The sequence below is a fragment of the Typopeltis vanoorti genome, chromosome 22 (genome assembly GCF_054136105.1).
Source record: "Typopeltis vanoorti isolate ZY-2024b chromosome 22, IOZ_Tvanoo_1.0, whole genome shotgun sequence".
Classification (NCBI taxonomy): domain Eukaryota; kingdom Metazoa; phylum Arthropoda; class Arachnida; order Uropygi; family Thelyphonidae; genus Typopeltis; species Typopeltis vanoorti.
Window position 1 is genome coordinate 23,807,819 of NC_143570.1, and position 18,924 is coordinate 23,826,742.

At 33.7% G+C, this 18,924-nt stretch overlaps 1 protein-coding gene across 2 annotated transcripts in view; it reads right to left on the reverse strand.

Moving 5' to 3' along the window:
- Positions 1 to 18,924, reverse strand: part of CstF64 (cleavage stimulation factor subunit 2 CstF64) — a 145,898-nt gene that overhangs the window by 82,176 nt on the left and 44,798 nt on the right. For both annotated transcript variants that reach the window (XM_090411843.1, XM_090411842.1), the window contains exon 3: positions 11,582 to 11,751. In XM_090411843.1, the coding sequence (XP_090267969.1) occupies positions 11,582 to 11,751 (170 nt within the window). The remainder of the gene's footprint in view (positions 1 to 11,581; positions 11,752 to 18,924) is intronic.

Genomic DNA, 18,924 nt, shown 5'->3' on the forward strand with positions numbered 1-18,924 from the left:
ATAACAAGGTGATGGTTACGTCTTAGGGAATGTAAAGCTTTCTTTTCAGAAGGAGATATGTTAGATCGTGAAAGCGTGGATTTAAGTAGGATGGATGCAACTTCTAAGCGGAAATTATTACTCTCTTCACTGGAAAGGTTAAATAAGTTTTGTTCGATACTAAAAAAAGGAAATCTAAATAGAGAATTCACGTCCTTCTAAAAGAATAAGCGTTTCACTGAAGAATGTCTTCAATGAAACACCTATTCAGGTTGGGTTATCAACATTTCAGGATGCCCTGAATGTTGATAACCCAATTATCTGGAACAGAGAGAGAGAGGCTTAATTTGCCTAGCAACAAGGACATCAAATTTACAATTTGTTTGAGTTATAATTTGATAAGCATCCAGTACGACAAACTGGATGCTTATCTCAAAAGAAAAAAAGAATACAAGAACATCGATCCTATTTTCTAAAAATAATCAAATAAATCTGGATTAGCTCAACATGGAATAGAGACAGGCCATAACATTCTTTGGTCAGAAATATGCCTTCTATATAAATGTCATTACAAATTTGAACGCTTATTTAAGGAGAGTGCTGAAGCCATGCTTCACCTCCTTAACTTGAATCGAAATGACTGCCTATCCTTATCAAAAATTTGGGAAAGTTTTTTTTTTTTCAATTACTATAAAAACCAAGAATGGTATTTTATAAAGACATAAGGTCTAAAGAAGCCAAATAGATACATCTATCTGATGATCTACTGAGTATGATATTATAAGTTATATATGCAATTTATTTATTTTTGCACTGTTATGATTAACCTTTTCTTCAGTTAAAGCACAGCACAACTGGTGAGTTTTCATGCAGCTCATTCCATTTGGAATAAATCAATTGTTTGGATTCTTCCTTGTAACAACTGTTTTTTAAGCCACTGATGATGGTCTGTTAATTTCAGACCGAAATATATGGCAGTATTTTTAAACAGTATTTTACTGTTTTCATGTATATATTATACATCAATATATCTGCCAAACAGAAGGTTTGAGAATGGCAGTATTGAGAACAAGTTTTTCAAAATGGTATGTACAGAAATTGGCCAGAAGAGGGAGGAACCCATGGATGTACTTTCCTCCCCCACCTTAACAACCAGCACCCCAGAATCTAGTTCAGCAGAGAGACAGAGAATGAAAATTATAATAACCTGCCTTTTCTAAATTATCTAGAAAAGACAGTCTCAATTAGTTTACGGAAAACCCACTCACATAGGTAAACTTTCCGATCATCCTCCCTCCCAACAATATAGTGTTATCAAAACTCTTGTCAACAGAGCCTCTGACATCTGTTCTGCCTAGGCTTTCCTTACTGAACACGCCTTTATTTGCCAGATCTTTCTGTTATCCTCTCCCATCTCTTCACATCCATCTCAACATATAGACTAAAGTAATGCTATCACTATTCCTTTATCCAAAATGCCTCAAAATAAAAAATAAAAAAAAAGCCAGAACTTTGGCAATTTGTTAGTGAACTGAGCTTTGACAGCAACCATAATGAGCAAGGCTAAACACAAGATACAGTACACAAAAAAACATCCAAACCAACTACATAAATTATACGAACAACTAAATACAGTTTATCACACAGATACACAAAGAAATCCCATCACAAAAACACTTTTTTTAACCACAACCCATTGTTATAAAAAAATAAAAATCCTGATTTCTGACATGAAAAAAAAAAAAAAAAAATATTCGACTGTTTCCAATGCCTCTTAGTTTGAAAGCTATCAGCTTCGTATAACTGTCCAGAGATACGAAAATACTAATCTGGTGGCTGAAAAATATTGGGAATAGAACAGAATTTCCCAACCAAGGCTGTAGAACTAGTCCCATATTACTCAAGTTGCATAAGGTTTTGTATTGTCCTGAAGGAAAAAATAATGCATATACAGTTAATAAGTACAAGCTGTTTTTAGAGAAGTGCAAGGAACCATTGCAACTGTGCTGGATGGAAATCCGCCATAATCATTTCACAAGAGGACTAAAGCTCATAATAGATACTACTGTGCTCCACAGTAGCACACAGCAAAATCTGCTGTTAGTGAACTGTGGGATTTAATGCATGTTTTACACAAGTTCTAACTATTGGATGATAACAAATGGTGCAATTATTTGGTATACTGCTGCTGCTGTACATTAGCCATTTTCATCACACATCAACAACTTATCTAATAACAGCTCATATTATGATGTAAAAGAAGTGACAAGCAAATTAATGGAATACATTTTTCATAAAAACTTGCAACCAATCCCTCCACTGTGTTTCAGCACTTTTCCCAGTTGCTGAAATGTAAATGAATGATTTCATCATTCATGTTAAATGTTTCTGCAAAATACTTAGCATGTTTAGTTCGAATGTATGGCTTCAATTAGTTGTCATCAATGGAGGTGTGTTATTTTCACAGGATGCATCATTAATGGTCCATCACATGATAAAAAAAGTTTTTTTTAACCATTTTTGGACTGTATATTCACTTGCTGTATCTTCTGAATGATGTGCATATCTTCTTATTTAAGTATTTAAATTGTATTTGTGTCCAGTTTATAATACTTATAAAGTAATCATGCTTAAATAACTGTAATAAAGCAGCACAATCTTTATTCATTTTTCACTATTTTACTGATTACACTTCATGCCTGCAGGGTATCAAATGACTCAGAATCATCAGTACTTTAAAAGCACATAAGCAGTCATTCTGCATTACCATCAATGTGATAGATTAGACTTTATTATCTCAAAATTAACAGAGATTATCCTACTTTAAGGGACAATGCCTCTGCCAAAAACAAAATCAAATGTCCAAAGAAATCAAATAGCTAAGTATAATCTTGAAACCATATGTCTGATGAGAAATTTCTGCAAGAGAGTGTCACTATTTACAGATTTACCTTTGTCTAGCTATTTAAACTTGAAGAGAACTGAAGGTGCATCCTGCAGTTCTCTTCAAGTTCTCTTCAGAAGGTGCATTCTGCATCTGACAATTACGTAATTGTCAAAGTAATCACCATCATAAATTTCCTGATATATACATATACTCAAAGGGCATATACAGGGTAATAAGAAGACAGTGCTATATAATTAAACTTACATTACTAATATTGTCATCTTGGCATAAAACACCTGTTTTGCTAACCTTTGTTTCCCATTCTGTTAAATGATCATACCACCTTAGATTAACTCTGCTCACACATTCTTGAATGCTAGCAATGATAAGTTCCTTCCTAATATCTTTATTTTTAATATGATTCTGCCATTGATGCCAGCTGTTCAGGTCCCTAATATTTTTCAGAACTAACTCTCATATCTAGTGTTTGATCAAGTGCTAAATTTCTAACCCAACTCTCAGATCCATTAACTTAAAACTGGTTTGAACACCATCTTATATACTTCTAGTTTAGTGTTTTGGCTAATTTCTCTCTTATTCCATATAAATTTATTCACTAGCCACCCACCATAACATTTTTGCTTATTCTGTTATCTATTTCCATATTTAATTTGCCATTTTTACTAAAAACTGCCTAAATAGCTAAAATGTTTTACTTGTTCTATAGATTCTCCATGAGAATGCAGTTGAAGTTTTATTGTTCCTGCTTATTTTCATAGTTTTGGTCTTTTTATTGCTGATTTTCATGCCAAATTTGTTACAGCTGTGTCATTCAATTTAGCTAGTGAATCCTAGAGAGTTGCACTGGATGTGTTTATAATTTGTATGAAGCAACAAGCTAAGTTTGATATCTCCAATTCCAATATCAAGTTTTTATATACCACTTCCTTTCACATACAATCCATACATGTATATGACAAAACAGAGGGAAGATATAAATTAAAGATGCCAAGAAAATATATTCTTGGTTTACTCCTTTATCTAAGTGTAAGCAAATAAAAATTTGCATGTGAAGTAACATCACAATTAGGCTACTTGTATATAGAGGCTAATGACTTCACAATAATTGCCTTAGTTATCCCATAATGCAATGCACATATGGGATACTAAGGCAATTAATGTGAAGTCATTAGCCTCTATATACAAGCAACTTAGTTGTGATGTTACTACCCCCCCCCCAATGCAATTTTTTTTATTTGCTTACAATCAGATAAAGGATTAAATCAAGAATATAATTTCTTGGCATCTTTAATTTATAATATAGCCAAGTGAAAAAACTTTCAAACAGAGTGGAGATAGCATGCACACTTGCCTTGCACCTGATTTACAACAAATCAACTTCCTACATTTCCTTCCATTTTAACTGCTGGCTCACATCTTAGATACAAATCATGCATTGTTCTGTATGCTGTTACATTTATCTCATATAATTGTAACATTTTGAAAAGCTTTTCCCTGGCCACCCTGTCATATGCCATTTCCAGACCCACATAACTTAAATAGAGATCCATGTTATATCCCCACAAATTCTCAACTATTTATCATAAAGTGAAAAATTGTTCTTCTCCAAGTTTCTTTTCCACAATTTTTCTTAGCCCTTTCCCAAGTATGCTTGAATAAATCTTACCTGAAATAGTATAGAACCATGTTGACAGGTTTAGAAGTTGGATGTCATTTATAACTTAATTTAATCATATTACAACACACCAAAACAAAACATTAAATTATAGAAGGATGTTTATTAACTAGCTTATGTTTCAGCAGATTTCAAATCAACATCATCAGAGCAAAACAACATGTTACAGTTTACATAGATGATGAAAAGTGAAACAATTTAAATTGTAACAGATAAAAGATCTGAAGTCCCAATTTGGAGTCCTCCAATGTATCTTGTATTATAAAAGAAGTTATTATAGTTATATAGGAGTTGATCTTAAGATGACTGCCTCCCAGACTTTTGACAGATTAATGCAGGCATACTTGTTAATGTTAGGAGAATGCTTCATAGACACTGCTGACTTTAAAAATCGTCTTTCTGACCTGCAACGACTTCTATATAGCACATTGGTTTTCTTCCATCTAATCCTGTGCGAAGGGGTGCCCAAGCATGATCTACCAGTCCTGACTTGCCATAATAATGATGGCAAATGTATTTCTTCTCCTACTTAGCCACCTATGGACAGACAGGAAGATTTGTTAACAGATCTTCCTGTCTCTCCAAAGTAGGCCAAGTCACAGGGAACTTCTTATACTCCACAATGTGCTAGAGCAGTGGTTCTCAACCTGCTAGGCTTCATGTACCTGCTGGAAATGCGTATCTAACTGGCATACTCCAGACTGATAAAACTATAGTTATATTATATAACAATGGGAATAAAATAAAACATACACACACACATATATATATATACACACATTAAATTTTGTATTCATAAATTACATATATCGATAAACACAAAGAGCGACATAAACAATTTAACAAATCTTATAAAATTACAAACATTTTACTGGGTAATCAGTGAGATGGTTGAGCTTGTTTAAACTTGCATAGTTCATCAATAGTTAGGGTTATCTTGCTAAGGTAGAGTCACAAGTCATCATCAACATCCAGCCTGTTCCTATATTTATTTTTTAAAGCAGTTAAAGATGAAAAAAGTTTCGTATAAATAAGTTGTTCTGAAAGGTTGCAAATATTTGACTGCAATTTTTGACAAAAGTCAAATATTCCTTCTCCATTCGAATTCAAAAACTAATCAGTGGCTTATTGGAATGAATGCTTTTTAAACTATTGTCACAAGATATTTCAACTCTTCTTTACTGGACAATGGAAGCTTACATTTTTCCAAATCAAATGTGAAAGGGGGGGATGACTCGAATCCATTCTTGCATTTCATCAGGGGATGGAAAATACTGCCTTATAAGTTTTAAGAGTGAATGATTTGTCACTCTGATGTCTTCAAAGTCTGCAATTGTTTGCTCCTTTTCTTTAAGAAATGAATTTAGTCATAGAAATCGGTTACAGCTGTTTTCTTTTTAATTCCGTTTTCCCAGAGTTTTTTTATTACCATGGCCTCTGCTTTCTTCTCAACATAGAGCACATCGACATTGTCTCCTTGCAATGATACATTCCAAATATTCATTTTTTCAAAAATATCAACAAAATATGCTAACCACAGAAGCCATTCTAAGTCTTGTAGTCTCAAAGAAAGTCAAAACTCATGATCCATGAAAAAAAGGATACTTCACTGTGGAGTTCAAATAAACAGCAAAGAACATTTCCTTGCAACAACCAATGTACTTCTGTGTGAGGCAGCAATCTCTTATGCAGGGTAACCCATTTCTTCACAGATAATTGAAAAAAGTCGAGACATCAATGGTAGGGTTTTGATGAAATTAACATTTGTACACTTTCATCCAGAACTCTTTTTAAATCATCAGTGAGAAATTTAGTGATCAGCACTTAATGGTGAAGACAACAATGAGTGAACTTACATTCTGGTGCAGCTTGTTTTATATGCCCTGCTAGTCCTGTGATACTCATTGCTTTTGCTCTGTCAGTGCATACAGAAATACAATTTTTCCATTCAAGGTTGTTTTCGGCAAAAAAAATGAATCAATCATATTAAAAATATCCTCACCCATAGTAAAAGTTTTGAGAGGCTTACAAAATAAAATATCTTCAAATATTGCATTCTGGAATTTTCCACACACAAAAACAAGTAATTGAGCTAGCCCAGCTACGTCTGTCGACTCATCCACTTGTATGGCAAACCACAGGCTACACTGAATAGCTTGAATGAGTTGGTCCTTAATATCACAGCCCATATCTTTAATTCTCCTGGAAATTGTGTCGTTTGATAAAGAAATGGTTCTGGCAAGTTTGCCTCTTTTTGACCAAACATACAGGAAACTATTTCACTGCTGAAAGACTGAGTGACTCACCTGTTGTGTGAGACTTTCAGGCTTTGGCAATTTGAAGGCTTACTTTGTAAGATTCTTTAAGTGCACTTTCATTTTCCTCTACACCAAAAAAATGCTTAATTACAGTTTTTCTACTGACTTCCAAAAGACATTCAAATTAGCTTAAAGGCTTATTTTTTAAATATTCATGTTTTTTTTAAAGTGTTGCCGTAAAAGAGACGGTTTCATAGAATTTTGTGACAGGACTTCAGAGCAAACAACGCACTGTGGATTTGGTTCTACTAAATTTCCTGTCCATAAAGCCAAAATGGTAAATATGATTCATGATATTTACGTTTTTTTTCATTTTTTTTTAATCACTTGATTGTTTAACATTTAATGTTCATTTAGTTACTGCTGAATCCACCTCTTTACTCACATGGGATGAGGATGTAATCATAGATGTAGAAGCAATCAGCTCTGGCTCCACATTACTTTTCTTCTTAATTATCTATTATTCCATGTTTCAAGGCACTTTAGAAACATGTTCATTTAACTTCACAGTAAGCTGAAGACTAAAAATAATTTTATGCACAGCAAGTGAAAAAAATCGCAACAAATACATAGAGCAGTAAGAAGGTACACTCACTCACTTAGAATAGATGTTTAGACTGGGTGATCAGCTGTTTGGGTAGGTTTGGCTCTCAGGTAGGGAAGGGAGGATTGCCAAACGTGTATAAACATGAACTACAGAGCTCCTCTTCATCACTCAGTTATCAGAAATTAATCAGTATCAGTGTTGCCAACATAGCAATTTTGTTACTAGTGTACCCCCAAGGGGTACGCATACACCACGTTGAGAACCCTCCATGCTAGAAGATGGAGTTTGTCCTTTGGAAAATGGATCGAAGTTGCTAATTTGACATGTGGTGTGAAGGTTATATTTTATCAGTAATTTGACTCTCTTTTCAGATGAATCCTGGATAGGAATAGTGATATTTTACTCTTGTATGTTTGGGGAGAGGGAGACATAGTATTTTATCTATTTTGTAGGAGCTGTAGCCATAAGCCAAGAAAGTATAGTGAAGGTAGGTAGATAGTTTGGAAAAGGCTGCATCGTTAGAACAAACCGCCTTGGCTCTATGAGTTAGTGTTTTGAGAATTCCATACTCCTGGGCTGGATGATGATGTGATTGTTTATATAGATATCTTCTGGTGTGTGTTGGCATTTTATAAATGGAAAAACATAGTGAATGACTGTGAGTGATTAAATGTGTCAAGAAAAAACAATTGATGTGTCTTGCACATGGCAAACACATCATCAATGAAACATAGCCAGACTAAGGGTTTGAAAGTAACTGAGGTAAAAGTTTGCTAAATGGGGAAGAGAGGTGGGAGGAACCCATCGCAATACCATTAATTTGCTTGTAGATTTTTCCTTGTCAATTAAAGTAACCTGCATACATAGTAAATTTAAGTAATTCACAAGATATCGGGGGGGGGGGGGGGTGTCATTAAATCAAGAATATGTCACTAGTACATTAGTAAATAAGGAGGTGATATCAAAGCTAACCATTATATCTGAATTTTTAAGGATGTGATTTTTTTACTAGTGAATTGAAATGGACAGAATTTTTTTATCAAAGCAGTTACAGTGAGGGAAAGTGACTCAGCTAACTGTCAAGTAAGTTTATTACTTAGACTATCTGTACTATCAACCAAAGGGAGCAGAGGAATATTGGATTTATGGATTTTAGATGCTTCATAAATACAGGATAGTTTAACATGAACAGGTTTAACTGGTTAGTGATTTCTTTGGGCCAAGAAGTAACTTGCTTCAATAATTTAGGAACTTTTTTTTCCTTTTGAGACATAGTGAAGTGTTGATCTTAAGTAGAATTTTCATCTAGAAAAGATTGCATTTTTTGTCGAAATCCTTACCATTACCCTTATCAGTTTTTGTAATCTGAAGATTTTTCTTCTTATATAATTTTCTGAAACAACTGTTTCTCATTGGTTATTCATGATGACAGATTGTAAATAACTCTTATAATTTCTGAACTTAGCAAAGAATTCCTCTGTAATTCTCATATTCAGTTTTATTGCCCTTTTTACAGATGGGGACTATGAGAACTCTACCAATATCATCTGTAATTCACTCTTCTGAATTATACAGTGTAGCCACTGCAAAACTTTTACACCTCCATATTTGAGTATTTCTGGTTGGATATCATCTACTTCAGTCCACATTTCAAATTTTTGATAGTTTTTTTTTACCTCAAATATTGATATATATTTCTGTTTTCATTCTGTTTAAATTTTCTACTACTGTTCTGTCAATGTGCTTGTTTCATTTAACAATTTTGCAAAGTAATTACTTCAGATATCTAGAATAATTTTATCTTCAGCTTTCATCATCTTTGATTCCTTTCATAGTATGCACTTTCCTTCATTTCTAAGCTCTTTCAATAGCCTCCAAAGCATTTTGCTACCTTCCTGATATTTATCTTCTATATTCTCACCAAAGTTTCCCATGACTCTTGTTTTGCTAATTTTACAAACAACTGGGGTCTATTACATTTTTCTCTATATTCTTATAGGGCAGCTACTAAACGTATTTCTTAGGAACTTTCAGTATGCTTTCTTCTTTTACAGGAATGCTTCTTTAACTTCTTGGGTCCCCATTGGTGTTCTTATTTTTCTATCTTTGCAGACATCTTCATCACCCCTAATAGAATCAAACAATGCTTTCCTCAGCATTTCTCACTGAGACTCCAAGGTTGGTTCTTATTTTCAAAATGCTTATTTTTTTCACATAACATACCTATAATAAATTTAGTTTAATCCTTATCCAAGTGTGAGCAAACAAAGTTTGCACCTGAAAGTATCTTCAGGACTGGAGTAAGGTGGTACAACACTGGGAACTCATTGCAAAGGTGGAGCAAGCTAAAATCACTCCTATCACAGTATCTCACATAATGCAAAACACATCTCCTTGCGGATATATATAATGTTATGCATTAAGAGAAGGGCCACTACCCAGACTAGTTTTGACCTTTATTGAAGTCTCTTCAGTGGGAGCCAGGCCAAGTGGAGATATGAGGCAGAGGCATTAGCAAGGTCATCTCTACCCATAGGAGTTGCCAAATGGTGTGCCACTTTTTTTATTAAATTACTCTGGATTTAGAGAAAGATGTTGAAAGTTTATTTTTCACTTGGTTAGACTATAATAAATTTAGTTTAATCCTTTATCCAAGTGTGAGCAAACAAACAAACCCTTCTCTTAATGCATAACATTATACATATCCGCAAGGAGATGTGTTTTGCATTATGGGAGATACTGAGACAGGAGTGCTGTTAGCTTGCTCCACCTTTGCAACGAGTTGCCCGGTGTTGTAACACCTTACCCCAGTTCTGAAGATACTTTCAGGTGCAAACTTTGTTTGCTCACACTTGGATAAAGGATTAAACTAAATTTATTATAATCTAACCAAGTGAAAAATAAACTTTCAATAATGTACCTAAGTCCACAGTTCATCTGCAAAAGATGCTCAACTTTAATTCTTTTTAAAACTTTCTTATATATCATTCTCTTCAATGTGATATTCATTTTTATCCAACTTAAACCTAAGCAATTATCACTTTCCCACTTCCAATTTCAAATCCTCTGTAAACTCTTGTATCCTAAACTAGCATATAGATATTGCTATCAAATAACACAAGCAATGGGGTTTTCTCATGTCTTGTCTTTTCTTTCCATTGATACTCCTTATGTTGATGGTCCCTATCTTTAATTCTTCTGACATTGTGTTTGTTCCGGTAGCTGACTTTTCACTGCCCTGGTTCACTGATGAAAATAGCAGCGCCTTGTTTAATTGGGTGTCTTCCTAGCCAATATGAAATCTGTTCATGTTTATTTCTGGTTTAAGTCAACATCAATAGAGAATACAATTTCATTATGTAAGTCTGCAACTGCTAACCCATCTTGGTTTATTTGATAAACAACCAATAACTATTAACAGAGTGCACCATGTGAAGGTAAGATGGAACATTAGGTAAAAAGTGCCAGTCATTTCTCCACATTCCTTAAAGGCTATGAGGAGATCTCCTCCCAGTTGTTTGGCTTTGACTCTTAAGCAACACCTCATTATCAAATGGTAATGAAATAATATCATAAACAATGTAGAATCTTACAAAGTCTATTTTTTGTGTCAATGTGCTTGCTGACTTAAGCAACCTCATTATCAAATGGTAATGAAATCATTATCACAAACAGTGCAGAATCTTACAAAATCAATGTTTTGCATCAGCATTCTTGCTGATTTTGGCTCTATTACATAAACAAACGTGAAGGTTTTTCAAAAGTTTGATTTTGTCCATGGAGATCATTAAGATAAAATGTTTATTTTTATGTGACATATACATGAAAAAAAAATTACACCTTCAACAAAATATCTCCATACTTTTGAAACTTTAGAAAGTTGTCCTATATTCTGGTAATTGCAGTAGTTAAGCATTTGATGGCTGAAATGTTTCACCTGAGAACAACTAGCACTTAATTTTAAAATTATAAATGCACTACAAAACGATTTGTTATTTGGCATATACCAGATAGTTTAGTAAATTTTAAAGGCTAATTTTGAAGTATTCTAAAGGGAAAAATAATTAATAACCCAATTTATTTAATTTTTAAAAGTGAAGCACACTACATCGTTAATTATATAACTCTACAATCAGTAAGCAACTGGAACCTACTTTTTAATTCTTCTTTGCTCTTTTCACTTGCTGCATTATCAACTCGTAATGCTCTTCCATTAAGTTCATATCCATTTAAATTACGCATTGCACTAAGAGCCATCTCTTGATCTTTATATTCACAAAAGCCATATCCTTTTGGCTTACCTGTTTCTCTATCATAAACTAGCCTTAAAAACAATATAATAGCAGGATGATTTAAAATATCATTTATGAGATAGTGATTATAAAGTGTTTTCTACATTTAAGAGTACTATAAATAAAAAATAATCATATATAATAAAATAATGACATAAGCTGAGAGCAGGGCTATGAAGAATGAAAGAGAACTGTGGCTAGTATGGTAAGCTTGGAGTCAGAAATGGTACTACATATTTTAAGAAATGTTTTGAATAGGTCTGTTGCTATGTGTTGCATTAAAATTTTCCTGTTTATGTCACTAAGTTTAATCATTTTAAATGTTATGTTTTATTTATATAGATATCAGTCTGTCCTATTAGAAGTTTTAGGTCAATAGTTAGAAATGAAGGATGTGTACAAAGTGACTCAGGTGTTTAAATCAAGATGGAACATTATCTCTCCTTACAGATATTCTGTATAGAAAATAATTTTATACCTTAGGTCGGAAAACAGAGGACAATAAATATGTTATTTATAACTGTACATTGATGACTTAATTTCTTACATAAACCAGATACAAGCTTTGAACTCTTAACTACTGGGCATGAAAATAAATCAGTAATATCAGCAATAAAAAAAAAAAAAAGACAAAAATCTTATTCTCAATACATCTTAACAATATGTGATTCTCCTGTACCATCATAAACCTCCTGGCATAATAATTCTGAAACACCTGCATACCAAATGCTTTTCATTCAATGAATCCCTTAATCTTTTGATAATAATTAATTAGAAAAAGCTTAACCAAAAATGGCTTTGGCATTCTGGGTAAGATTTTTAAGTACAGGTCCTGTCATTGTTGTGTCTACTTTATTTTTTTCCCACACTACTATTCCACTAGTACAGCATATCCCAGATTTTTCCTACGACGAAACACTTCACTAATCCTGAAATTTTCATGGAACACCTTGGTTATTTTGTAATGTATTAATAATTAATTATGGCATAATCATAAAGAGCATTAATACACTTATGTATACGGTGTGACATGTTGACAAATATAAAATTGCATTTAAATCAGTTATCAATCACTAGACTAATGAAATCTTGTAGTATATTGTAGTTTCCTCAGGCCAACATCATTAAATTAATTTGCGCTGATTTTCATTGACATATCCCATTCTGATCCCCAAAAATTTATCATATTATTATAAGTACTTACGAGTGAATGCAGACTTTTTTCTCCTATGTGCTGGTAGTTTTCCCTTTCATTTTATACATCCTGGAGATCGCTTTGCAGGCTGGAGGTGGATGAATCACTATCTGTTGCAAACACCTTCAATAAGAGACTTAACACCAAAATTAAACAAAATCCTTTGTCTCTTATTCATATTAAAATTTAAATCTGTAAGCCTATTACTTTTAAAAAATCATGGCACTACGGTTTCGAAACAAGCACTTTCACCATACAATACGAACTTGTGAAGAAAGTATTCAGTATTACCTTGATCTTCAATTTCAGTAGAAAAATTTTCTTTATACTTCCTTGCAGATTGGTCACTAACATTTGTAACACAGATGTTATTTCGTTCAGTTTTGAGAACAGAGGATACACCGCCCATTGCAGGCAATTTTTATGACCGATCATAAACAGTGGTATTCCCGTTACCGAATAACTTCCATGTTTAAAAATACACGGCTTAGTCACTGACATCATGGAACACTTATTCACTTTATGCAGAACACCGGTTCTGTATAAAGTGAATAGGTGTTCACTTTATGCAGAACACAGAACACAATTTGGGAAACCCTGCACTAGTACATACCCTGTAAAGAATATATTCAGTGGATTACATATATAAGGGAGGTGGAAGGTAAATTTGTTCCATAAGTTAAAAGTTAAGAAAGAAACATGTTTATCACAGTAAAAGAATTCAAAAATTGAACTGACTAAAAACAATTACCAGTCTGAATATCTCAAAGTATCATCAATGAAAGAGCTAAAATAGTGGTAATTTAAAGCAACAAATCACAACTATGTGATAAACTATGACTTTTTGATAAATGATACCTCCACAGTATTGGAAATGGTGGGATGAAAAACATTCACAAGTGCAAAAAAAAACAAAAAAACACTTATTTGATGTGGTATACTCTGGGAAAAAATGACTATTTTGCTCATAATCCACCAAATTATGATGAAGAAAAAAGGCAATTATGAACATATCACCAGAATTTCCAGATGATTATTACTTGCAAGCTTATAAATAAAATCTGTCAATTATTGCCCTCTTCTTAAAGAGTAACCTGCCACTTTTTGTAGCCAATGGGAGACTGACACTAACCATAGAATAATTCTATATTATGCCATCAAACACCTCCAAATATGAATATTTATTCAGAGAGAGTTCTAAACATAATTACAAGTGACTCTCAACTGCAATGATGAACTTTCTATTTTCATAATGCAGGAAATTGTAATTTTTAATTTCATCAATTAAGTAATTTTTTTTTGTTAGTCTTACATGAAGTGTTCCAAACAGTTCATTTCCCTTGCTTATTAGGCTCAATGGCCTGTCAAAGGCAAGCAATTTAACTTTTGAAACCTAATTAATGCTGATTGAATGGATAATCCTATCCACATGGTAGCTTTGGTCACTTACTTTGGTCAAAGCAGCCATTCCATTGAGCAACAGGTCTCTGAGCATCAAGATTATTAAACTAATAAAAATACAAAAATCTGGTCTAGCCGCTGGGAGACTGACACTAGCCATAGAATAATTCTATATATCATGCTATCAAAGCATTTTCAAATATGAATATTTCTTCAAAGAGAGTTCTGAAGCATTATTGCATGAAGTGAATCTCGATTTGCAATGATGGACTTTCTATTTTCATAATGCAGAAAACTGTAATTTCTAACTTCATAAAATAAGTTTTTTTTTTTCCTTTTAGTCTTACATGAAGTGTTCCAAATAGTGTTATAGTTGTAACTTGGTACACACACACAAACACTTGTGATTTTAAATGTGCTTCTGTAATCAACTGCATTTGAATTTCTCAATGTAGTCTTGACTCTTATACTGATGATGCTATGAGATACTCAAACCAAAATACCTGTTACTATCTAATTTTAATTAATTTTTTCCTCTGCTACACATTAAAAATTACTGACAAATTCTATCTTAACCCTTTATAAAATAATAAATCCCATCCCATCACAACCTTGAAACATATGATCCTGTATGTGCCACCAATCTCTCTCTCTCTCTCTCTCTCTTTCTCTCTGTCTAGTGAAAAACATGGAGACCTCAATATGCTCTTGACATTTCAAAGCATTTAACTTGATCTGACTCAAAGGTCTCCTGAACAAATTACAAATCTATGATTTTTTTCTACAACTGATCTGAAATGGTACAAACAACTGTCTCCTCACATAACTTTCTGTTTTAGGACATAGTATCAGTAGTGATAGAATTGCTACATAGTGTGTTTGTTTCTGGCATTTATTAGTCACTGACAAAGTCTGTCTTTGTGAGACTTAATGCTGCTGTAAAAGTATGAACTTGTATAGTGAATTTAGAATCCTTCAAAGAGCAGTACAGTTAAGATAATAAGTTTCAGAATATAAATTATGATATAATCAAAAATAAAATTCTCTTTAATTTTCTTGTAATACTAAACCTACAAATATGATTTTGATTTATGGTACTTAATGTTCAGTTGATGAATATTCATAATAAGAAATAGAATGACAATGATCTATGATTTATCATTTCAAATAACCATAACTTCATTTTATGAGTTTCTAAATGGATTAATCCATCAATTTCCACTTAAATACTATTAAATTATTAGCACCCTCATCCAGAGTGAAGCATGCCCAGTCTGTTGAAATTGTAACTGCAGTGCCATATGCTAACATAGTTGGGTTTATGGTTATGCACCAAAAATGTTAACCATGCTACCGACCAAGACGTCTATGCACGTCAAGTTTATCATGGATGCGAAGTGCATATTAAAATTGTAATACCATTGATATTACATTGAAATATATGATGGATATGAAATGTATGAGGATGCGTATTGATCCATAATGGCCGGTGAGGTGGTTAAGGTTGGAGTCATGGTAAAAAATAACATCACAGAGTTTAAAATGGGCAGGGCTCAAGTGATGCAGCAGGTCTTACTTGACTAAGTTTAACACACGTGAACCACAGTAGTAGGATTTTTTGTTACGTAAATATTTCGTTCTAGGTCTCTTAGGACATCATCAGTACAGTACAAAGGAATCCAAATTGCATGCAGTGGTGTGTTGCGGCATGAACTTAAATTAAATTAAACTGAACTAAATTACTTAAATTAATAAATTTAGTTTAATCCTTTATCCAAGTGTGAGCAAACAAAGTTTGCACCTGAAAGTATCTTCAAGACTGGGGTAAGGTGGTACAACACCAGGTCAACTCCTTGCAAAGGTGGAGCAAGCTACCAACACTCCTATCTCGGTATCTCCCATAATGCAAAACACATCTCCTTGCGGATATGTCTAATGTTATGCATTAAGGGAAGGGCCACAACCCAGACTAGTTTCGACCTTTATTGAGGTCTCTTCAGTGGGAGCCATGCCCAAGTGGAGATACCAGGCAGAAGCATTAGCAGGTCATCTCTACCTATAGGAGTTGCCAAATAGTGTGCCACCCTTTTTTTAATAAATTACTCTGGATTTAGAGAAAGATGTTGAAAGTTTATTTTTCACTTCGTTAGAGTATAATAAATTTAGTTTAATCCTTTATCCAAGTGTGAGCAAACAAAGTTTGCACCTGAAAGTATCTTCAGGACTGGGGTAAGGTGGTACAAACCCAGGGCAACTCCTTGCCCTGGAGTACAACACCAGGGCAAGGAGTTGCCCTGGGTTTGTACCACCTTACCCCAGTCCTGAAGATACTTTCAGGTGCAAACTTTGTTTGCTCACACTTGGATAAAGGATTAAACTAAATTTATTATACTCTAACCAAGTGAAAAATAAACTTTCAAATTAATTAAATTAAATTAAAATTAATTACAGTTAAGTTATTATTTTGCACAATTTTGTATGACAATTTCCCATACTTTAGGGATGGCAAGAACATCATTGAGGTTTAGATTTGGTCTGTGGAGTAGAGCTTCAGCACTTTCTTTTTATAAAAACGTTCAAATTTATATGAAGATCTTTGTAGAAGCTTTGTCTTTTTCCAATGGATCTTGTGGTTTGGGTTTTCAACTCCGTGTTGAGCAAGGCCTGATTTATGCAGTTTGATGAGGCAGATATGGTCTTGATGTTCCAAAATGCGTTTAAAAACTGATCTGCTTGTCTGTCCAAAATAAGAGAGTTTACAGGAGCATGGAACCTCATATACACCAGGTAGTAGCATAGGTGAGGGTAACAAGTTTTGGATCTGGTTGATGGGTTTGTAGGTGGCAGCAAGATTGTATTTCTTCATAATTTTCGAGAGCCGTTCAGAGATGCCTTTGATATAAGGTATGGGAATCCTATGGGGTTGTTCTTGTCTAGGTTGAAGTGTGGAGAAATTGCTGATGATTTTTTGAGTTGTTTTGAGATTGTAACCATTTAGAGTGACTGTGTTTTTGATTATTTCTAATTCTTGTTTTAGAGAATCCTCGGAGGAGCATAATCTGTGCGCTCTGGTTACCAATGATTTAATGATGCCAAATTTTTGAGAGGGATGATGAGCTAAAATATTGTGAATGTAGCGGCCTGAAAATGTCGGTTTGCGATAGACAGAGGTGGAGATGGAACTGTCTTCTTTTCTTTGGATGTGTAAATCCAGAAAGGGGATGCCTTGTGGGGATTTTCTTTCTAATGTAAATCTGATGTGTGGATGAAGAAGGTCGATTTTTTCTAAAAACTGAAGTAGCTCTTGTTCGAAATGACTCCAGACTGCGAAGATATCATTGACATATCGAAGCCAGAATTTTGGTTTGGGTTTGAATGAGAGGATTTTTTCTTCTAGATGTTCTATAAACAGATCTGCCAAGCTGGGTGACAAGGGAGACCCATTGCTGTTCCCTCCTCTTGCTTGTAGATTTTTCCTTTCCATGTGAAATAACCAGAAGTGATAACAAATTTGAACAGGTTCAACAATGTCCGACGGAAATTTTTGATTTAATAGGTCTACAGTTTTTTTATGGGGGATATTGGTGAAGAGAGAGATGATGTCGAAACTAATTAGCATGTCTGTTGTCAGCAGTTTAATGTCTTTTATTTTGGTGTGAAAATCTGTGGAGTTTTTTTATTGAAGAGGTTGAATGGCCTATGTGGGGATGGAGCAGGTTTGATAAAATTGATAACTTGTAAGTCGGGCTGCTAATTGAATCAATGACAGGTCTGAGTGGGACGTTGTTTTTGTGAAGCTTATGTAAACCGTATATTCTCGGAGGTCTAGCATGGTATGTTTCGAGTTTTTTTGAAGTTTCTTCATCTAACGATGTTGTTTCATCGAGTAGCTTGTTCAGTTTCTTCAGCTGTCTTTTTGTGGGATCACAGTCCAGTTTTGCATAAGTATTTCGGTCTCGGAGTAGTAGATTAATTTTTTGGTCATATGAAACAGTATCAAGAACCACTATAGTATTTCCTTTGTCAGCTCTGGTGATGATTATGTTTTTATTATTTTTTAAGGAGGTACGAGCTTTCAATTCTGATGGTGGAATGTTTAAAACTGAAGGTTTGGCATCAAAAATTATTTTTGCTATTTCAAAACGAAGTTTGTTGGCTTCAATACTGGGGAGGTGCTTGATGTTTCTTTCAATGTTGCGTATGAAATCTAGATATGGGAGACATTTAATGGGAATGGCAAACTTATGCTCTCTTGCTAGAACATTTAATTCATCTTCTGTTAGTGGGCAGTTGGATAAATTTAATACCCATTTTTTAGTTGGTAATTTATTGATATTTTCAGGTTTTGCTCAACACGTAGTTGAAAACCCAAACCACAAGATCCATTGGAAAAAGACAAAACTTCTACAAAGATCTTCATATAAATATGAACGTTTATATAAAGAAAGTGCTGAAGCCCTACTCCACAGACCAAATCTAAACCACAATGATGTTCTTGCCATCCCTAAAGTATGGGAAATTGTCATACAAAATTGTGCAAAATAATAACTTAACTGTCATTAATTTTAATTTAATTTAAGTAATTTAGTTCAATTTAATTTAATTTAAG